General features: G+C 36.7%; 2 protein-coding genes across 3 annotated transcripts; one reads left to right on the forward strand and one right to left on the reverse strand.

Annotated features, from left to right (window-relative positions):
- Positions 1–1,386: 1,386 nt before the first annotated feature.
- PDF1B (peptide deformylase 1B) lies at positions 1,387–21,900 on the forward strand. The gene is made up of 6 exons (XM_086560015.1): positions 1,387–1,629; positions 1,816–1,954; positions 2,051–2,243; positions 3,680–3,790; positions 10,179–10,241; positions 21,610–21,900. The coding sequence occupies exons 1-6, from the start codon at positions 1,437–1,439 to the stop codon at positions 21,751–21,753; spliced, it is 843 nt and encodes a 280-aa protein (XP_086416141.1). The 5' UTR covers positions 1,387–1,436; the 3' UTR covers positions 21,754–21,900.
- On the reverse strand, positions 16,247–21,140 carry LOC147497576 (polygalacturonase At1g48100-like). Of its 2 annotated transcripts, none has more exons than XM_086560014.1 (7): positions 19,986–21,140; positions 19,084–19,215; positions 18,761–18,991; positions 18,634–18,678; positions 18,346–18,553; positions 17,130–17,320; positions 16,247–16,850 (listed from the first exon to the last, which is right to left on the reverse strand). In XM_086560014.1, exons 1-7 carry the CDS (start codon positions 20,325–20,327, stop codon positions 16,791–16,793), a joined length of 1,209 nt encoding a protein of 402 aa, XP_086416140.1. In that variant the 5' UTR covers positions 20,328–21,140; the 3' UTR covers positions 16,247–16,790. The 2 variants fall into 2 exon arrangements, with proteins under 2 accessions (XP_086416140.1, XP_086416139.1); XM_086560013.1 differs by having other exon boundaries at positions 16,247–16,860.
- Positions 21,901–23,525: the final 1,625 nt, after the last annotated feature.

A 23,525-nucleotide genomic window follows, 5' to 3' on the forward strand; every position in this document is an offset into this window, starting at 1 on the left:
AATTCCGAGGTCTGAGTCCAAAGATATGGTCTTCTAAGTTCTCACGATTTTGTGTCAAGTTTTCGCATCAACTTTTTCAAATTTTGACCGGGCTTTTAGAAAGGCTTTGTCTTCTTGAATCTTGGCCTTTAATCGCGATAACTCCTTAAGAAACCGACCTTTGCTCATTTATCTCGCTAAAGTGACACATTTCTCGCACATAATTGACTTTGAAGCCCTGAAATGCATAAAAACACGAATCGATTAACTCTTAATTATTACTCACATAATTGGTCTAAAAGTATGATGGTTAAGGGGTTAAAACTACAGTTTTGGACTCTTATCAGATGCCTTAGATTATATTCAAGCATTTGATTACTTTTGTATTAACTATTAAGTGGATCCACAGATCTACAAACACCCCAGCGTTTTGAGTGGATTACCCTACCACCAAGTTGGTTGTTGAACGCCTTGGAGGGGGATAAACCATCTTTACATCCTCTACTTTCTAATATATAACATTTATAGTATGTTGACTACCGAAAAAAATAGGGAAACCTTATTGGAATGTATATTATAGGCACATAGTCTGATCTTTAGTGAAGTTGTTGGGGCGAGCATTGAACTATCAATGTAGCATGCTCGGCCGCAGGCGGGCTAATTGGCTAGTAAATAATTAAATGTTGAAAATAAAAAACCCGTAAAGACTTGAGATTTTGAATGAATTTAAAATACTAGAGCCCAATCTAAATTCTATGCTACTATAAGAAAGATAATGTGTTTCTATATCATGAAGTCACTCTTTGGTCTCCTTATTTAATTGGAGTAGATTGCCTTCAACCTTCTTCAATTGTTATGCCTTTTTGTAATCAAGTGAGCGGAACGAATGTTTCAGCGGCAATGAGTGTAGGGTACGTGATCCAAAATGTAGTTTGGTAGGTTTATGTCTGTCTGTCCTCAATATCTCACTTTTTCTCTTTTTCTCCCTCTTTCACTCTCTGCCACTCTCTCACATTCCCTCCCCTCCTTCACTCTCTCTACTCACGCCCCTACTGCAATGTAGTATACTAGTAAGTACTTATGTTCGTGTTTATTTTTTCAATTGTGGTAAATGTTTGATTTCTCCACTTCTTGTAATATGGTGTGTAAATAACTATATATTATAATATATTTATTAGAAAAAAACTGTGTAACGCATACACTGTCTAGGCGCTCAGCCACTGGTCGACTACTGCCTAGTATTTTTTAGACCATTACCATAAAGTATTAAAGTAATGCAGTTTGATTAGAATGAAGCCCATTAAGCGGCTTTGACTTGGTCTTTCATTCCAAGTAAGTTTGCTATAAACGTTGTATATGAAGCCCATGGACCTATTCCTAATGGCCCATTCCCTGTAAACTAGGCAGCCGAACTCCCGCTACCCCCTTTCTATCTGCTTTTACTACCACCGAAAAAAATGGCTCGCGCTATTTTTCTCCAACAATCCTCCTTATCCAACAAACTTCTCCCTCCCTTCTCTCACCACGCCAGCTTCCCGCGCCGCTTAAGCCACCGACATCTCTTCTCACATACCCGACTAATCTCTCTCAAAACCATGGCTCTAGCAAAACAAACTTTTTCTTCCTCCAAAAAAGACCCACTCGCTTCACGTAAGTAACAAAACAAAAAAAAAATCATAATTCTAACTTACTCCCTCCCTCCCTCCCTTTCATCATTTATTTAATCACGTGACTATATATATATATATATATATATATATATATATATATATATATATATATATATATATATATATATATATATATATATATATATTTATTATTTTTTTTTTGTAGCATGTGATCTTGTTTTTAAGTCCCCACTTAAAATCGTGGAATACCCGGACCCTATATTACGTGCACCGAATAAAAGAATCGGTACATTTGATGAAAATATCGAGAAATTAGTACGCGAAATGTTTGATATTATGTACAAGTAAGTAGTTTGGCATAATGTTTTGAAATTTTGGTTATAGAAAAATGTTTAATGGATTGATAATTTAATATAATGTTTTGGTTGTTTTTATGACAGGACTGATGGAATTGGAGTTTCGGCACCTCAAGTTGGAATAAATGTACGACTTATGGTTTTTAATGAAGGCGGTGACCGTGGCGTGGGGGAGGAAATTGTTCTTATTAATCCTAGGATATATAAGTATTCGAAGAAGATCGCTGTTTTTAATGAAGGGTGTTTATCTTTTCCAGGGATTTATGCTGATGTTAAGGTACATTGTTTTTAACACTTAAACTTTGTTACTTACTTATTATTAAGACTTTTATTAGACACTGTAGGTTAGTCATGCAGAAACTAGAAGATATTTAAGGTGAAGTCTTAGTTTCCTTACGTGGTTTGTCTGGAAGCATGCATTTTTGTTCACTAAGACTAAATCATGTATATTTAATTTTGATCTCTATCTCCATTGCATAATCAAATTTTTATATTTTAGTTCCCTTTGCGTCTTCCTGGAAGATACAAAATTAGAATCTAGAGGAGGTGTGTAGTACATATTACATTCATCACCTAAACCAGAGTTTTTAGCCGTATAATCCGCAGCTCTGTTGGTTCCTCTAAAACTTCCACCTTACTCTGAGAAAGCATCTGCGTCCTTTCTTGAATCTTTTAGATTGCTATAGTGGCACATAGAAATGCCATTCTTCAGCTTTAGTTGACCTCTCGTTTGAGCAATGTGAGTGAATTAGATCGGTTCATTAATTGCATTGCGTCTACCCAAACCCAGAAATCACTTTGAAACTGTTAAGAGAAAGGATGGTCAAAATACAGGTGTTTTGAGTTCCCTCTCATTGTTACCAAAGCAGCATATAGAATGTGTCAGACCACCTTTTTTTGACCAGTGTATTTTGAGTGGGAAGACTCCCGGACAGCTACTGCCAGCTGCAGAAGGAGTGACTAGGCACAAGAACTTTATATGCTACAAGCTTACTCCATCTTACTTCATTTCCAATATTCTTCAAAGCCATGTAGGCTGATTTAGAAGAAGTTGACCAGAGTGTGATGGTATTCAAATGACCCGTTCAAAGTCTAGCATAGAATTTATCACTGTTAGGATCTTATGTTTCAGCTCATATTTAGGCATCCTTGTCACCTTGTTATTCCAGCAACAATTAGTGATTGAATCACTAACACATGAACTGTTGTGTGGGTTTAGGTCTTTCTATCCCGAGTATGCTCCACCAATTGCTTCTCATCACACCAATGTTAAGGTTTGGTCCCTTTTAGCCAACAAATGTCTGATTATTTATTCTTTAGGTTTGATCCCCCTTTAGCCACCAAATTTCTGATAATTTAGCCAGTAGGTTTGTTCCCCTTTAGCCATTTAGGTTTGTTCCCCTTTAGCCGTGTAGTACCTTCTTTGCGTGAGCGAGTATAATCTCTTAATTTTTTATCCTCTACCCATTTCTGAAGCTTTCCGTTCTCATGCTCTGGCATTTTTCCTTCTTGAAGATGTCCTTAATGGAAAAATTGCTTCATAACAGGTCAAGTATGATAATTTTTTATGTTTTCTCCTGATGTTCTATTTTGAGTTGACCATGGTGGTTTTATTTATGTTAAAACAATCTTCTCGGTTTCATAGAGATTGAGTTATCACAACTCAATGACATTTAAGAATGACCTAGACTGCCTTTTTTCTTAACATTGCAGAGACCAGAATCTGTAAAAGTAGATGCTCAGGACATCACTGGGGCGAAATTTACTGCTAACTTGTCGGGCCTTTCTGCACGCGTATTCCAGCATGAATTCGATCATTTGCAGGTACCTTTTAATTGCTCAATCTCCTTTTTTTATCATTTCTCTGTCTACCAAATTTTTGGGCAGGTTTTTGTGATAACAGATAAAAAAAACCATTCTGTAAATGTTGTCAGGTTGTTCTTATGGCTAACTTAGCTGTAGGCTTTAGTCCACTCCCTTAAGTAGCAGTATATTTGCAGTCCCGTTGACCATTTGATAATGTTTGCGTGCAGAGTTTTCCTTCAACATAATGTCCTTCATTTATATTAAATGTATATTATACTGTGTCCACTAGTTATATGTTATGACTTACAACTGCACACATTATTCAGTGCTCTTGCAAGTGATTGTTGCCATCACACTGACCAATTTGGAATATCCTTCAAGAAGTGTCATCACCAATCGACCGTTTAACTTCTTAATTAGCCTTGGCCAAGATAATAATTTCTGATTCCATTGCTGAACCCTTATACATGTCTAATTTTAGATTTCCGCTACACAGTTGCGCACTTGCGCCTAAAAGTAAAATGCATCTTTTTGTAGAACTTGACTATTCCAAGCTAACCCCTACTTCAATCACGAAAAGAAGTGAGCTTGACTAATTGTTTGGTGTTCTAGTGGTACTTCTGTTTAACAGAAAGTAATTGTATACTTTTGCTTGACTTTTATGATTGTGCCATTTATATGTTGTGCATAATAACTCACACTATTTTGCTCTTTGTAAGTTCTTTTTGATTCTCAAGTCCAGTAGTTTGGGTTTCATACTGGCCATTGGACTGAGGCTGTTTGACCAAGCTGCGCAGCTTCAAGTCACTTGTATATGTCATAAGAACTCAATTCCTTGGGTTGATTAGCGTTTCTTTTGCTTTTCTATCGCTGAAAGTTATTTTATGGAGTTTTCACTATTGGTGGAAGTGCTTGGAAGTATGTAAACAGTGTAAAGGACTCCTCTATAAAATATGTTCAGTTGAAAGAACAGATAATAAGAAAATGAATTGCAGGTGATCCAAAAGATATACCATTCGTCAACAGGAAGAGCTGAACATGAGCTAGCAACGGTGAAACGACTTGTGAGTGGAAGCAATAGGACCTCTCTTGAACCTTGGGCTTTCGCAGTCTCCTTACTAATTGAGATATTCAAGCGTGGACTGAGTTAACAAATTGGTTAAACAAATAGGAAAAGGATAGTAGTTTTTTATGAATAACAACATGGGGTATTGCTTACGTAGCAAAAAACAACAACCTGGGGTATGATGTCCGCGACTCCCCTCGATTTGTAATCCAATACACATGATGCTTGAGATGTGTAGAACGGAAATTCAACATTGAGATTGCTAATTGGCCACAGAAGAAAGATGGGGTAAAAAAATTCCATTTAAGGTGTGTGATTATTCATGTGGACCTTGATACTTGGAAGTACTCTTACTACCGCCGACCTAAGAAAGAGAGTGAATAGCATGCCTATTGTGTGTATCATGTGTGGAAGAGAAGAAGATAGTTTCAATCATTGTCCTGAGACAGTCAGGGTTATAAGGTACTTTATAGTACTACTTCAACCTGGTCCTAAAGTACACAAGATATTTAGCATGACGTACTTGAGGCCTCTAGTGATGCCAGCTGGCTATCATACGTCAGCTTTTAAAAGTCAAATCGTCTAGTACAGATATCTGAAAATTTGCTTTCATGTATATAAAGTTGATCGTAAAATCAGAAAGGAAATACTTCTCCTCTGTAGCAACTCGATCTGTTTTAGAGTTAATAAACCTTCGTTTAGACTCAATTATTAGATATATTCTTTAGGGATTTTTATTACTTTTCATTGCTTTTTCTATGTTATTTAGTCTAGGTAATGTTTTTGTGTAGAATTTTAGTTACAAATTTTAGGTATTATTTTATTTTCCTTTTTCCATATTAGAATTAGCTTCTAAAGTTTAAGCCTTCAAAGGCTACTGTAAAGAAACATGAGCAGTACAGTATGCTTTTAGCCCCATATCTAGGAGTCCAACTTTGTGTTCTCTCCTTATTAAGGAGAGTGAGAGCCCTGTGTAATTGTTCACTTTGCTTATATAAATATATCTTAGTAGTTTTCACTTGGTATCGGAGATTTAGGGTTTAGATCTATGGCTTCACGTTTTCTGGTCACTGGATTCCGGCAACCGGCAACTCTTCGTTTACTAGGTGATCTCTCAAACTTGGCTGATATGGCTGTGTTCATATCTGCAATTTAAAGAATGCTTTCATATATTCTAGTGATGGGTTATGGTATGATGTTCATTCATCATCCGTTATAAATCTTTGAGGTCTTGGTGCTCTGGGTTCTCTCGATTTGGTCGTCTTTGATTGGTGGTTTTTGTTCTGGACTTCTTGATTAGTCTGTCTATTATGGATATGTTGATGTTAAAGTAGGACATGAGATAATAAAGGAGATATATTATACTGTTAAGCAAGAGTTCCCAAGTGGTTATATACTTGGGCTTTGATGTTTTAATCTATGAGTCTTGGATATTGATTTGTACGTGCATGTTATGTGATATCCTCCTCTTCTCAAAGTGTAAAATTTGATGAGAACCCTTGGCGGTTTATCACTTGGTTGGTAAGCGAAGCAATTGATCGATGGTTAAGCTTTTTAGGATTTGACTCCCTTTTATGTTGTGGTGCCGAGTACTCTGGTGTTTCACCGGGTTTTTTATTCGCCCTCTTGTTGAGGAGCTTTTATATATGCTGCTGTCAATGACGATTTAGCTTTTCAAGGTTTGATTCACTTTTATGCCACAAGGGTGCCGAGAAATATGGTGTTTCACTGACCTGCTACCTCTTGTTGAGGTATTTTATTCGCTGCTATCGTTATTTTTTTGATGTTACCACTTTCTATCTGGTGCAAAAAATTACTATGTATGATTCTGGATTTGAGGGGGAGTTTAGAAAGTATTGATAGAGGCATCCTACGCAGACCACCAGTTTGAAGTTGGATTATGAGTGTTTGTCTACTATTGGGAAGTTGAAGCAGTTTCGGTTCACCATCTCTACTCTCTAAGTTATCAAATTTGGTTAAGTTCTTGTGCAATATCCCTCTAGTGATTTGGTTCCATCCAGCCTTTGTTTGTCTAGCTCATCCTTTGTTCACCGCCCTATGATGCACGGATACTGCTGTTTACCTATTGCACCGGTGTCCAGTGGGTATGATACTGGTACTGGTTACACTTTGGATACTGCTGAAATGCACTGTTCCATATCCTCACATAGCTATGAATAATACGAGGGGTGGGAAGTGGAGGGGGGGGAGTACACAAACATAGATGGAACAGAAGAAATAGAGAAAGTTGAAGAGGAACTCATACCTACTTCGTTGCTAATCAATAATCACACCACCACCTTATGTTCGAAATACTATTACAATTCTATTTTTTGCTAAGAATTTTATATTTAGATTCCCGTATCCTAGATTTAAAAAAAACGCCATATCGGTATCGGTACCGGTACCCTGCATCATAGTTGCCGCCTGGTTTTTGAGCTGCCTCTAGCATTTGTTGTTGGAGCTACCGAGGTTTACAGTCAGAGCCTTTGTTTCTGTTCATTGATATTGTTGTTGCGGGTGCTTGTTCAAGGAGGATGCTTGCTGCTGGAGCTTGGTTTTTAAATTATCTTATTGAAGGCCCCCGGGTAGAGGGAGTCGCGTATGGAATATGCTACCTTTTGCTATCTTATGGGGTCTATGGCTAGAGAGGAATAACCGCATTTTTGAGGGGGTGTCTTTGCCTAGGGAGAAGGTGGTGTTGACCATCAAGGTGCTACTTTGCTTTTGGCTGCGCATTTATGATGAGTTCCGGACGATACCTTTTGAGAGTTATGTCTATAGATGGGAGTCCATTATGCTATGAGGACTCCCATAGAGGTTTTTATTTTGTTTCTTTTTCTCTGGTTTCTTTCTCCTTTGGTTCTTTTCACCGTTCTTGTTTGTACGCATAAGGATATCTCATCCTTTTTTATTTTAATTTTAATATATACACCTTTACCGAGCAAAAAATAAAAAGCCCCCGGGTAGAGAAATATGAGCAGCACTGTATTGTTTTAGTCTTACATCTAGTTGTAGTTGGTAGGAGTCTAAGTTTGTGTTCTCTCCTTATTTAGGAGAGTGAGCCCAATGTATATGTTCACTTTTCTTTAATAAATTTATCTTCGTAGTTTTCCCCGCTACAAATAACCGGTAGACCTTGGCCAGACTTTAGAGTTGATTGATTTGAATATCGAGTAGAAATTTGTGGGCACTTTTTATTTGCAATTGCCAATGCATCACGACTTGGCAGAAGTCATTCTCACCAATTTGAAATAAGAATTTGAAGTAAGAATTTGAAATAAGAATATATGTAGAATACCATTATGATTAAGCTTTATAGATCAAAAAGGCAAATGGCACGTTGATAATACTGAACTTCAGATACGAATGTACCTTGTGAGGGTTAGTCCTTAGTCCTTACAGTTCAATTGAGAGAACTCTGAGGGAGAAGTTAATAATCAAGAATATGAACACAACATATCTTTGTTTAAGTTCTGTGATAATGGATTTACAGTTGACTATGAATACTCCAAGAGCTTCTGATACCTCTTATGTCGTAAGCTGCCCAGGGCAAGTTATTGTTGCATAAAAGAATTTCCCAAAAAGAAGAAGAAGAAGCTCCTAATGGTTCTTGCAAGTGTAGGCGCAATGACCCGTTATACAATTTCTTGTCCAAATTATGAGATTACAGATGTGATAAAATCAGAATGTTTCCATATGCTGCTTGTGAGGGAGGATACCTCGTCCTAGTATCTCCTTGTTTGGATGTATAAATAAAGCTATAATTTACGAATCAAATAAAGGAAAAAAAATGGTAATTTATTTTTATTTATTTATTTATTTTTATATCCATATGCCAATTGCAGAAACAAATAAACAGTAGTCTTATCAGTTCCATAGGTGTCCAAAGTAGTTGCTTCCTCTTAAAGGAACTTTACTAAATTTATTAGTGTAACTAGAGCAACCACTTTTGAAATCAGAGCCAGGAAACCTCTCAGGATTACATTACTGGGCATTCTTTATTGGAAATTTCTACTGGAATGATAATCTAATTTTTTATTATCTTGTTTTGGGTCGGAGGCACAGAGTCTATTGTATTTGGGTAGATTCTTAGTGCATTACTAAGGAGTACTTGGTGTTACTGTAATTGTATGTTGTTTATGGTGGAAATTGTTCCAGTTGAAAAATAGGAATAGCTGAGTGCCTGCTCAGCTCGTCAATACTGTTAGACTTGATCTGAACTCTTGTCAAGCAAGTGAGCTTGAGATTGCTAGGAGGAGAAAAAGTTGCCACCAGGAAACAGACAAATAGCTACCAAGGATTGATCTTAATCCTAGCCAAGGGAAAGATCTAGGGTTTAGATTGAAGGTTCTATTGGAATCTATAAGAATAGCTTGTAGGCTTTTGTGTTTACTCTCTATGAGTAAAGCTACCAAAATTTTTATAGGGTGGTGGGGTAGTGTGAAGCGAACCATTGGCCTGTGCCCAAGTCTCATTTGGTATGAAACCAAAGTAGTATCTTTTTGTTGTTCTTTCAATTTCTTATTTCTTTTATTGTTTTTAGATATGTAAACCTTAGCGATCCTTCCTCTGGATTCTTTAAGCCTGCACAGCTTCTGCACAACATTATACTCCATTAAATGTTTTATTTTTCATATCAATAACCATATGTTAATATATAGTTATAGTCCCACATCGGGCGTTTAAACCTTGCACCATAGTATATAAGATCATGGGACCTATTCACTCATTGCAATTGGTTTGAGTTGGATGCTCCAAATTTAGGTCCATATGAGCTATATATACAACCATAAACTGTGAATGTGTAGGCACCTTCTAAGTTTTAATGGGTTCTGACCCTAGGCTGGTGGAAAGAAAGACTTCAATTTTTCGCACCGTTATTATTGCGAGGAATTAAGGGCGGATTGTGATTTTAACACTGAATTCATTCTGGTAAATTTGAATAATAATGCAATCCACATTGTTTTACCTTAAAGATCATGATCACGGTTTCATCATATTGGTAGTTTAGACAGTCCTGCATAACCTTTGCCCCTTTTAACTCAACCAACAGTAAATTTATTTTGTTTTCCAAAGTTTCGCTTATAAGCTTCTTCTTTATCTAATATACGTTTCTGATCATATCCATGGACATGTTATCCGTGAAGCAAAGTACAACTAAATTTTCTCTTAGTGGGTTGAACATTGAAAAACTCTCACAACACATTCATTCAAGTTCATGCCTATGGGCTATGGACACATAAATAGATTATATTTCTTCGTATAAATTGGCTTCATATAACGATAGAGCATCATATTCATAAATAGATAAATTCTGAATCAGCTCTTGATCTGCAGGGAACTCTTTTCTTTGATAGAATGACAGAACAAGTGCTTGATAGTATTTCTGCAGAGCTACAGGTGAGTAGAAACATGTCCTTGACCCAAGTTATTTGTAATATTTGAAAGATGCCACCACCGTCGAATACATTGTAAGTTACTCATACCTGCAGTATACTGGTTTGGATAGAAAAATATCCATACCATGAAAGATGAACTTGATTCATGTGCTGTGTGCTAATTTATGATTACATATAAAATTGATTCATATTTGACGACCCTAAAGGATTAATATGCCTATATATCCTATGATTATGAAGTTCCTAAGTTCCTTTTAGGTAATAATCTTATCCTATTTGAAGAACCTTTTTCTCTTGTTAAAAACGAAACGTGCACCCTTTTTTTGTACTTCTGAGAATCGTGAAACCATCAATACCGTGGGACTCAATTTGATTCATGTGTTTCCTGTCGAGTATGATTACCACGTGCAAGTCATATTGGTGATTGACTCGTATGCTTCTAGTCGAGAATGGAATAATTCTGACAGCATTGATCCAGCCTGGCATAAAAGCTTCTTCCAATTGTTCTAGTAAGCAGCCGGTTTACCAATAATCCGCGAGGTGTACATGGATTTTTCATGCTGCTTTAAGTTGTGTTACCAATGTGATCTAGTTTTTTGGTGGAAGCTTCAGTAATGGCTATTGCAAAGAACTTCCAAAACAAATTTTCAGTACTTCTCAAAATCAATGAAAACCATAATGTTTTGGATCATTAAGCCCTATTTATAATGTAATTTATGCCTAATTTGGGTTTTGGCCGAAATGGCGAGTGTGGATCAGGACTTGTCTTACTACTGCCCACTTTTCAGTGCTCGTCAATGGAAGTCCTGCAGGCTTTTTCACTAGCTCAAAGGGCTTGCGACAAAGGGATCCCCTATCTCCCCTCATTTTTGTGTTGGTGGCTGAAGCTCTGACTAGAATTGTTTTGAGAGCTCAGGATAGGGACCTGATTTTAGGTTTCAGTGCATCACCTTTTAGCTCTCCGCTTCCCATCCTCTAATATGCAGATGATACTCTTATCTTTATTGATGCAAAGGATTAGCAAGTATTGAACTTGAGGGCGATTCTAATGTGATTTGAAGCGGTCTCCAGGCTTCATGTGAACTCTGGCAAAAGTATGATCTTCAGTGTGAATGAGGAACCAAATTTTCCTGATTTGGTATATCTAATGGGGTGCAAAGTTGGTACTCAGCCAACTTCATATCTTGGGTTTCATCTTGCTGCTCCATACAAGTCCAAAGCTCCATGGGTTCTAGTAATTGAAAGATTCACTCGTGGGTTGGTTGTTTGGAAGCGGAAATGCCTATCGCAAGGTGGAAGGTTGATTCTGATCAAATCCACCCTTTCGAGTCTCCTTATATACTATCTCTCACTTTTCACTATTCCTACAAGTGTAGCGAGTGTCCTTGAAAGAATCATGAGGGAGTTCTTATGGGGAACAACTAGTGATGTTGGACGCTACCACCTTATCTCATGGGATAGTGTTTGCATGCCGATTGAGCTAGAAGAACTTGGTATATGACGCATAAAAGGGATGAATATATCTTTGATGTGTAAATGGATATGGAAATTTGGAGATCAAGACTATGACAGTCTATGGAAGGAGGTCATTAAAGATAAGTATGGAGTGGATGAGCATGAATGGTACTCAAAGAAGGTTAATTGCACATATGGTGCGGGCTATGGCCAGGTAATATGAATTACAAAGATTCGATTGAGGCTCAAATAAGTTTCAATATTGATGTGATGGCTCGAAGGTTTTCTTTTGGGATGACAAGTGGGCCACGGGGAGACCTCTAAAATAGGTTTTTGGTGATGTGTTTGGGATTTCGGAAAACAAAAGAGGTACAGTTTAGCAGCATGTGGTTTGGGTTGATGGAAGGCAGTCATGGAATTTGTTTTTCAGACATTTTATTCTACAAAGAACTCCCTCGGGTCAGTGAGTTTCTTGGTCTGATCTCATGATATGGGGTGCATGATGAGTATGATTACAGGATGAGTTGCTAGAAGCCAAGAGACTTAGTGAGCATCAGTTGGGTCTTTCAAATGTCCCTCATAAGATTGTTTGGAACAAATTGGTTCCTACAAAAGTTTGCTTCTTTGTGTGGGCTTTTATCTGGAGAAGAACTTTAACAACAGACAATCTCAGAAAGAGGGGACAAATTATGGTGAATTGGTGTGTGCTCAAGAAGAAGAGAGTATCCAAAATCGTTTTTTGGATTGCAGCATGGCTAATAAAGTGTGGGAATACTTTCTTTCCACTCTCCACATTTTGCTCGATACTTCTCTTGGTAGGTTTATCCCCTAAGGGGATGTTGCTGAGTAAAACCATTGCTCACGGTATTACGTGGATCATTTTGCTGGAAAGAAATCAAAGGATATTTTTTGATAAGTTTTGTGATTTAAATAGTATTATTTGTAATTGCAAATACATCATTTGGGGTTGGGTATCTCCACATTCCTACTGTTAGGAATTTGAGTTTTGATTCAATTGTAATTGATTGGGAAGTTATAATACAACTTTGATGTAACTATTATAAGGGTAGTAACTGATATTCTAATACAATATTGTTTTATTGATAAAAAAAGGTAATTTATGCCTAATTGTAATTGGAAATTCCTAAATACGTATTTTTAAATTAATTTGGAAATCAACTAAGTAAAAAAACAAAAAAAAATTAAGCCAACAAATATAAAGATCTTCACGTCGAGCCATGCCGTCATAAATGTCATCTTATTCTCATTCTCCTGCATCACAACCCCACTTTGAAGATTCTTACGTAATTAAGAAGTGGATAATGTGTTTCATGATTATGGATTCCTAATTTGTTGTTATGTAGTTACTAAGAGTATATAGTTCTTAACATTTAACTTATGAATATCAAGATTTTTACTGCTTGTGATCAAACCTATGAATATCAAGATTCTTATTGTTTGTGAGCAAGTTGATATTCTAGTACATCGCCAAAATAATAATTTTAGAACTAGAGAAAAGAATTAGGGTCTTCTAGATATTTCTGATTGATTAATCGATTCCATGAATAATAATTGTTCAGAATGTCAAAATGTACTGTTCAGTTCCCGTAATTACTGTTTTCTGGAGGGATAAATAATTTTTCTATTTTACTCAAATAGAATGCATGTTTAGTAGGTATGACCGTGCATTTTATGTCCCTAGATTCAATTTTAACCCAGCATTATTTTTTATTTGGTGTTCTTAACTCATGTCTAGCATATCTTCTTTTCAGTTTATATCTTGTTTATTTTCATCCATTAACATGTGTTTCCATTAATTTGGTTTGTGAATGCCATACGGGAACTTGACAACAATGTCTTTAGGAAAATTTTATACAATAATTCATTGAACCCGGTTCTATTTTCCGCTTCCCCACAGGCCTTAGAAAAGAAATTTGAAGATGTGACTGGATTGCCAAGCCCTGAGAACGTTAATTCTCACATAAGAAAGAGAGTGGTTGCTGGATTTGGGAGGTCGTAATCTCATTTACAAGCTTCCCCCGGCAAACAATGTAATACAACACTAATATTCAGTTCTTATTTAATATTACCTTTATGAATGTATTTGTTAGATATCCCATAGTAAAGGTGGAGGACTAACATGCTACAACTTACTTTGCAAGTCCTTTTTGAATGACAAAACTAGTCCTTCTGAATACATATTCATTTGAACCTGCTATCATAACATCTCAATCCACTACTTTTAGTATCTTACGGAGCTAAATAGATTATTGCTCTAAAATGCCAACCGTGTCAAGGGCGAATGAGATTAAACTGTGTTGGACAGCCCCACCCGCTCCCTTCTGTTCTTCACCTTATTTGTTGGGCCACTGATGCATGCTTGCCATCATATAGGGTCATAGGGATGACAGTTTAACCCAACCTGTTATGCCCTACCCGAACCCTAGTGGGATGGTTTTGCGAAGTGTCTAGTTGGTTTCTGATACAGGTCTGTGATTCACAATTAAACCCGACTTAGGTTTTGGTCGGTTATGAGTTTTGCATTGCAAAACCCAAAGCCACCTCAATTATACATGCCCTTTCTTCATAGTCTAAGCCTTTGATTGAACTTCAAAAATTGAGTGTCAGCACGTGTACTAGTCTTCACCCCTGCTTAGCAGTTAGCACCTTGCTGATAGGTTATGTTGGGCCTTGTTTGAGAGGGAGAGAGTACTTGGAATGCTTTAGTTCCTAGAGATGCCTGGTTGCTCCTATACTTTTACTTAGGCATGCCATTTGATGATCTATCTAATAGGGAGAAGTTTTAGGACCCACACAAAAGAGACTACTAACTTATGAAACTTCTTGGGCGCCACTTTTGATATTCGACACAATTTGTATTCTGTTCGTGGAAAAATAGTAAATAGTCTAGGGTTTAAAGGGTTAAAAAAGCAATGAGAGAAAAATTATGTAAGGCGTGGCAAACGGCAATGACTGATTGGGCCACGTAGCAAAGAGAGAGAAAGTGTTGTATTTTTTCACTTTCAATATTCAAATTTCCACATCTTTTGGTCTGCAAGTTGGCTTAGGACGAACTTTATATTTTTAGAACTCTCTCAACGAGACCTTTCCAATGAGACTGCACATAAATGCCAAAGGGAAAATTTTATTGTGGAGCAGGTGAGCCGAAGTTTTTTGAACGCATGGCCTTTTGATTAGTGCTGGGTGGAACTGTTTGAGTCTACTCATTTAATATACTTATTTTCTCATCAAAATAAATAAATAAATAAATAAAGGTTTTGTTGATGGGTAATGCTCAACCCCCATGGAGCTGAGTTTTTAAGGAATAAATGGACCGACCATTTAGAAGTCCTATACTTCTAATTGCATCTGAAAGAATAAATGGACCGACCATTTAGAAGTTCTATTCTTCTAATTGCATCTGAAGTTTCAGCTCATATTGTTTCAACTTTTTTGATCCACATTTTTTGGGATTTGATGTTTCCGAATAGCTGGTCTTTTTTCTGTATGGGTGATTTCCATGTGATAAGGAGACTGCCCGAGGCAGACTCATTGTTTGGTGGAGAAATGAGGCAATGTGTAAAAGCCCTGTACATTGTACATATGCATGAAAATTGAGTTATACAGCTGTGAAAGTAAAGAAACATGAAAGTGCTTGAGCATATGAAGGAAACGATCTTCATATGAAGGAAAGTCGTGAACGAGATGAAAGAATAAGTCTCTAATTGGAGAGGGCGTTAAGTTGTATGGATGCGCTCTTACATTTAACTGGAATTAGGACTCACTTGTAACATGAGGATGGGCAAATGTTATGGCGGGTTTCTTATAGCCGAGGTAGCTCCTTGCTACGATGGGTGTGTAACCCTGTATATATATTGTAATCTTTCTTGGAAGAAATGAAATTTGAGTTTTTAATTGGACCTATAGTGTGCATATCTACTATATAACTATTTGTTGCTCAGCGATAACATCTGAGTTTGGAGAGACGCTTTGATTTGTGGAGCATTTCTGAGTGTTGATGTTTCTTCTTTACTAGGATCTATCCATTGTATTCCATTTTAGGTGGTTGTTTGAAAGTGCCTTTTATAGGAGGGAAATGCTTTGGACTAGCAGAATTATGAAGATAATACTCAATGAGATTTTTAGAGCTGTTAATAGCGTTTGTATTGCTCGTTCTTTCCATGCTGTTATTTGTTCGAAAACATGTGTATCATTTTTTTTCGCGGGATTGTGTCAGAGTGGTTTTTTACCTTTCCTGGTAATCCCTGTTATTTACTTATTTGCATATCTGGGTCGTGTTTTTGGCTTATAACATTTTTGTTTCAAATGCGTCAGTAGGACATATAACAGACATTCTCAGTTGATTGCTAGTAATGCTGGTTGTAATAGAACTCTGACATGGACTAATAGGTTTCTTAGGTGAAATGTGAATGGCCTACGTTAGCGCATGCGTGTGTCAAGTATGTTTGTTTCATTAGCCCTACTGGTAAATCTATTTGTACCCACCTACCAAAAAAAAAGAAAAGAAAAGAAATTTGGAAAAGGAAGAAGTTTCCAAACGCTGTACAAGCTGTAATATATAATGTAATGATAGGTTATACATCATAGCAAAGAAGCACATCTAACAAGAGTAAATAACTCGTCTATGTACTCTGAAGACCATTCCCAACGGAACCATAGAGATCTTCCACCCTAGTGTAATAGCTGTAGGTGTGCAAGGGGTCGGAGAATCACGACCGCACATAAATACACCATGCTTTCCTACTCTAGGCTAAACAAGAATCACGGTCAGATTGAATCTGATTTTTTGCTGGTTTTTCAACCTTCAAACAATCAATAGGAGGGACAGTGGGTGTGCGCAACTCTCCAAAAGTCTTCCAACAGAAAGGGTCATACAAATGGTATTTTTCCTGTAGAGGCTTTAGTTCAATGCTGGTTAAAATGACATCCATACATGGAAAATTGTCACTACATGCCAAGTGCACAGGTTTTACCGTATATGTCCCTCTTATTCTTTCATAAGTGATTCTGGATAGAAACACGGCCGATGTTTGATTCTGGCATGTCCTCTTATCACAATAGAATTGGTCTATCACTATAGGAAATTGAACTTCAGAAACTTGAATGTTCGAGAACAGCACATTTTCGACAGAACCTGAGCCACCCTGTGGAGGAAGCATTGTTAGTGGCTTTCTTGTAGGTAATGTAAGTTGCAACATTTTTTTTTAATATAGTAAAACACTTGGTCTCCTGACCAGTAAGGCAGTAACCCAAGTCGAATTGGAACTTGGGTAATTTTTTTGGTACAGTGGAAATGCTCCATCAACTTATTCTGTCTTTCTCGAGCATGCCCAAGTTAAGTTGAGGTCATTGACACACAAGGAGAAGAATCCTGTTTAAAAAAGGTAGCAATCTATTTGGTACCAAAGAATACCTGCCACGTTTTAATCCTGACACCATTCATGGTGTTGTGCATCAGGATATCTCGTACGGTGATGTTTGACACACAGGCTTTGGTGTTGTCTTTTCCTAGCCCACCAATGCTGATTCCATGTCCTGGTCCACAGTTCACATTGTGGATGTATACATTTGAGCATCCAGTTTGTATGGATACACAGTCATCACCTGCAATGTGCAGTTAAGAGATTTTCTTAGCAGAAAATTCTGTATAAGCCTAATGGCTCTAGAATATTGTTGTTTTCTCAGTTGGTATCTGCAGCCATGCGATTTAATTTTTAGAGAATTATATCTTGCTTTATTCTTTGGTTTGTTTGTTTTACATTGATGACATACTTTTAGGCCCCCCGTGTCATCGTTTGTTCTAAATCTAATCATATGTATTTTAGAAGATGTCATTCAACAGTGAATCTTTTCTCTTTCTGCAGTAATGTTTCATTACTCTAGGCAGTAGGCTTGAGCTTATTACACATAAAAAAGAATATCCATCACCTAGAATGCTAGATGTACTTTGGAAAATGTATGACTAGAAATGTCTGGCATAACCTAATTAACAAAGTCAGGCAGGTATTGGGATCTATTTGTATAAAAGTTCACGAGGGCACGTCGAATTGTTTGATTAGAAGGAAATATAGTGGGAACACTCAGAATTTCTGGTTAACAAAAGCTTTCTTGTCATACAAGAAAACAAGGAGAGTAAGAAGATGAGGGAAGAAAGAGAAAGTTACAAATTCTAAAGCAGTGTGATAGGGATTGAATGGAATGTGATAGTGTCGGTTGCGGGCCTAAAAGTAATTTCTAGATGAATGGCCTACAAAAAATTCAGGGGATGCAAGTGTTGCATATGTTATCCATAGGTAGAGCTTGAATTGTGAGGGTCATGCGAAGAGATGGCTACATTGCTTGCTACTTGTCAAGCAGTTGTTTGTTGAACTAGGTGATGCCATTCGGATAGGGTGGCAAGTGAGATGGAATTGTGCCCCCTTACCTTGTCTGCTAAGTATCAATCCAAGGTCTATCATATGTGTCAAATATTGTGAGGAAAAATAGTTTATCTGTCATCTTGTGTGATAACAATTTATGGCCCAGGTTTCCTTATCTATTTAGGTAGAACAATTTTCCTCCCTTAACCACAGGTCAAGGTTTGGAAGTGTTAGGAATGATGAATTATTTTCGTAAGGTTATTCAATTACCGCAAGCAATGTTGGTACCGCGGATCACCACATCTCGAGAGTTTTGGAGGTGAATTCCATCGGTATTAAGGCTATCGCCAGGGGAAGAGACGCTCATGTCGAAGACATCAACACCAATGCAGTTGTCGAACTTTAAATGACACTGGGGGCTGTTTATAATCTTTATGCCTGTGACTGTCACGTTAAAGCTCCCATAGAATCTCAGAGCCTATTCACAGAAAATTGATCAGTAATTTGGTTGTCTTAAAGTTTGATTGAAACACCGTGGTCATTCACTGCAATTCTTACTGTTGGTTTCATGCTCGGCATTTTCCCACTGAGCTTGCTGTTCATCTGTCAAAGATGATCACCAGAAAACAATGTGATTCCATGAACGTAAATATAATGTTGGACAAAGGAGAAAAAGTTTCTTAACTGGAGTATGTGAACTGTCGTCTATAGTAGTGTTGGTTATAGGGACAAGCATTTTGGTTTCATCATCTATTGGATCATCCAATGGTGAATCCTTCCACCAAATTGTGCCACGTCCATCGATTGTACCTCTGCCTTGAACTGTAATTCCTATAAGCTTTGTGAACAAAAGCCATTGGAACAGTCCTGAACCCCAAACTTTGAAATCCGTGGGAGCAATAATCGTACCATCCAACTGATACATTTAGTAAAAGACATCCATCAACTAACGCATCAACTGACCTCTGAATTGAATCAACTAATAGCGAATATTGGTTAGAAAGTTACCTGAAAAACAATGTCAGGTTGGCAGTAAGGACCCGAGAATGAGACAGGTCCGACAAGGAAGACGTAGTCTGATGGAACTAGGACTGCTGATGCCTTCACCTTGCAAGCAGCAGCCCACGCAGTTTCAAAAGCCTGGATGCATAGTTTGAATTAGAGACACTAATGTGAGCTTAATAGGATTAGTGTTCATACTAATTATGGTGAACTGGTGAAGTGTGTGCTTCTAGTTTGTAGGAACCTTTATACAATTATTGTTGGTTTCTTGTCCTACTGTTGTAACTATAATTGCTTTACCTTGGGACCGCTTGAGACCCCTTTGTCGTGCTATCATTTCTCGGAACTCTCTGTATCTTTCTTGTGTTTTTTCTGTTATTCCTTTTTCTTGTAAATTGTTATCTACTTATATATAATATTTAGTTCTTAGTATCACAACTCGTGTTCTCCAATAATTCACACTAATAAGGACAGCAGTGAAGACAATTAGATACATCTTATTTCTTACTTTTCCCGATTCTAAGTTACATTTTGATTAGAATGCCCCTTCCCAACAATTAATTATGTCTAAAAGGCACAAGTAGTGAACCAACTTACCCCTTTACATTTAAAAAAAATTACTTTCCCACTAATAATCTCATTGATGCTTGATCAACGGCCTAATGAATTGATATGCCCCCTGAGCTTTATTTACATTTACTATATTCTACATAGTCCACTTATAATTCTCATGCATGTGGTACTGTTGCTCCTGGAAATGTAACTAATCTCAGATAGTGAAAGAAAAACTTGTAAAAGCTTTAAAATCACTAAAAAAATTATTAACTAAAAGGCTCTCTTATTAAACATTGATTTATAACAGTGAGTGGGAATGCATGGTATCATTGAGGCAGAAAATAGGTAATCACCTTGGTGTCGTCCACATTTCCATCTCCCTTGGCACCAAACTTTAGCACATTGAATATAGCAGAATTTCTACCATTGTCTCCTTTAGCTGGTGGTGTCGGATTTTTCTTTTTCGGCCCTGTGTATGATGGTGGTGGAGACTTTGGGTTGCTGTTCCCTCTATTGTTCTGGTGATGGTTACTACCATGACTCTTTACTTTCTTCTTAGATAGAGAATCTGAAACAGTTTTGCTTTTCCTCCAATGCTTGCCTCTTCTAGCAATGCAGAGTTCAAAGGTTGATGACCACACCAGAAAGGCAATGAGAAGGATGAATGCGAAGCTTTTGAGACTAAAAGAACTCATTTTCAAGTGTTCAATGAGTGATAAAGGTTTGAGAAACAGAGAAGGGGTGGAGACAATGGGTCAGTTTAGATAACCAACACAAGGAGATGGTATTGTTTAAATAGCGAGGAGAACTGAATTCTCAAGCACATGAACATTTGTACATACACCAAGCATAAAAGTACGTGCGAGTGTATGACAATGATGTATGGCATTGGAATTTTCATTCTCCCTAGTTTTTTTCCTTTTTATTTCTCCATTTTCTTTTATTATGAGTTTCCTTGGCTGCAATTCATTCCCTTCCAGCAGTCTTATACTGCATGCTCGCTAGATATATGCCGTACACAACACATTGTATTGGTCGTGCATGGTCAATGTAATTGTCAACCACTTGAGGAGATTTGAGTTCAGCTTAAATATAGTATATATCGAAGATGAGGGTGATCCAAAGTAGCAGAGTTGCTGTTTTGTTGGTAGCAGCAGCAATTAACAAGTTATGAGTAGTACATAACAATTAGTTTACACTTAAAGGGGAGTTCGACTCCGGCAGCTGTGGGCAGATTTTTCTATGAGCTTAGCCGCGATTCCATAATGCCGCGTAAAAGTAAAATATTATACATGATATATATGCATTAAGCGTAATCTGTACTAAACTTAACAAGGGACTTGTTTATAGATTCAATTATTGATATGTCATCGCCTATTGATCTACCACCACTTGAATACTTTCTATGCAGTTCTTAGGAGAGAAAGGCAAGGGAGAAAAAAAGTTTAGCTTCTTTTATGTATTATGGAGTATGGACGTATGGTCACATATTTTACTTCTGGGTTGTGTAGGTATTTTTTTCCCCTCAAATGCATTGTTGTGATATTTCAATATTTCATGTGAAAAGGCCAAAGACAAACATGTGAGTGATGTAGAGTTTGTCAAGGGTCACTGATTATAACAGGCATTGATGGTCACATGCAAACGCTTCACGGGTGAGAGTTCTATGTTTGTCCTTCTTAACAGTCACAAATGCGATGACAGAAAATCTTAGCACAGGTTGTTGGAAGAAATTCACTTCACCTATATGCATCAACTGCTTTCCAAGTCCAACAGATCTCAATTGAAAAGAAAAAAGAATGTGAAAAAAGGGACCTATATGATTAACTTCACATAATTTCAGGGTTTCACCAGTGTACCATCTTTAGATGAGTGTACTGCTTCTCAATAATAGAGATTGGAATATTGGATTAGTAACAGATAATAAGTGTATTTTTTGAGTCTATTTTAAATTCTGAATGATGCTCTGTTACACAGGAACTGTTTTCTCTATCTATTTTCCAGCGCTATCAAACAGAGAAGAGACAAGCTGTAATTTGGTTACTGAACATTTTGCTTACTGGCTCGCCATATAATTTGGTAGGTTTGATTCTCTCAAGAAGCAGCTCTTGTTGTGACTGATCACAAGGGATTCAGAATCCATATTGTTGTTGTCGTTAATCGTTATCCAGTGTTGCTATTGTTATTCTTCAGTTGTAAACAACTAAACATGCATCTTGCATCCAACCCTTTCTTTGACAAGTGATAATTAAGTCTTATCACACAAAACATATTCAGAATCACGATTTGGGATTCTCTCTCTCTCTCTGTGTGCACCAAAAATAATAATAAAGAAAATCACGGATGGAACAGAAAGAGTGTAAAAGGACAGAAAATGATTATGTAGAAAGAGTCTAATATATGTGTAGCTCGTGGGGAAGGGGTTCAAATCAAACCCCACTAACGGTCCTGCGTATTTACAAATCCAATTTGTTAAAGAAAAAATTCTAACGTAAACAAAGGATATTCTACTATTTCTAGAGTTTACTATAAAAAAAAAAACAATACTATTTCTAAAGTGGAATGTATGTGTACTAGAATTTAAACCGTGGCGATGCCACGCGATTGTTATTATGGGTGAATTTATTGAATCAATCGTATGTTTAAACACCATTTTACACCAATTTATTTTTAAAAAATTTGGCATAGTTTCCCTATCTTTTTTTACATCTGAAATGAACCTGGATGACATCATATGAATTATAAATAACTTCACACGACAATGTACCAATTTAGTTATTTATAAATTCATTTTTCAAAGCATACAACAACTCAAAACATGTCTAAGAAGACAATGAAAAGAATTACAGAGCAACACTATGAACTATGACAATAACTTAACGAAAATTCCAAATCGTTATCAGTAAGCAATTCAAACCACACAGAATAAAAAATATACAGTAAGCACCCACATTAGTTATGATGGCACATGAAACTATATCCAGATCTAAGTAATAAGCAGCACAGATTAACGGTAAGTATGGATAGGTTTCTCTATTGATCAATGCTATTCATTCGTAATTTTGAAGTTGAAAAATAGAGAGGCTTCATTTCACATTCATCTGATTCCCTGCATTATCACACAACCAATTAAATAATGGCCAAAATTAATCAATATTCAAATTGTACCCCACAAAAACAGCAGTGTTTAGTCTTCACTAATCATGTATACTCCTTAACTTTCTAATGCATACACCTTTGATAGAAAGAGTGTGAGCATCCAACACAAATATTTTGGTGTCTAATGTACAATAGAAATTTTGAGTTGAATTGGTGTTCCTAGCTTGGACGTTTCACAATGTAAATACATGATACTATTGAACTAATAACTTTTTGAACTACATTATCTCAAAGTCATGCAAAGTATTAAAAATTGAGTCCATTCCTTGTGTGAGATAACTTGCCAAAACACTTATTTTAAGTTTTTGATAAGTTCAATCATACACTAATTTAGAGGCTCCATTCTAGATTGTAAAGTTGATTGATACAAAAATAAAAAATAAAAAATATAATAATAATAATAATAATAATAATAATAATAAATAATAAATACTTTAGCTAGCTTTCTCAAAGAATATGGTGGACTGTAGTCGCCCGTCGGTATAAGTCGACGGGGTAGCATAAGTGAATTGCTAAGAAGAAGGCAATAAGGTGACAATTAAACTAAGAATTAAGGACTCACATAAGAATTGGATGAAAACACCTTCTATTGTCATTAGAAAATATTTTTTATATGTAAATTATTTGCATGAACATAAAGGGGTAGATCTAAGATGATGATTTAAGATGTAATGTGTTATGATAACTATTATGAGCAGATTTGGTATAGGCAGAGCTTTAGAAGCTTAGGTAGG

This window comes from Coptis chinensis, chromosome 5 (assembly GCF_015680905.1).
Source record: "Coptis chinensis isolate HL-2020 chromosome 5, ASM1568090v1, whole genome shotgun sequence".
In the NCBI taxonomy this organism is placed as follows: Eukaryota; Viridiplantae; Streptophyta; class Magnoliopsida; order Ranunculales; family Ranunculaceae; genus Coptis; species Coptis chinensis.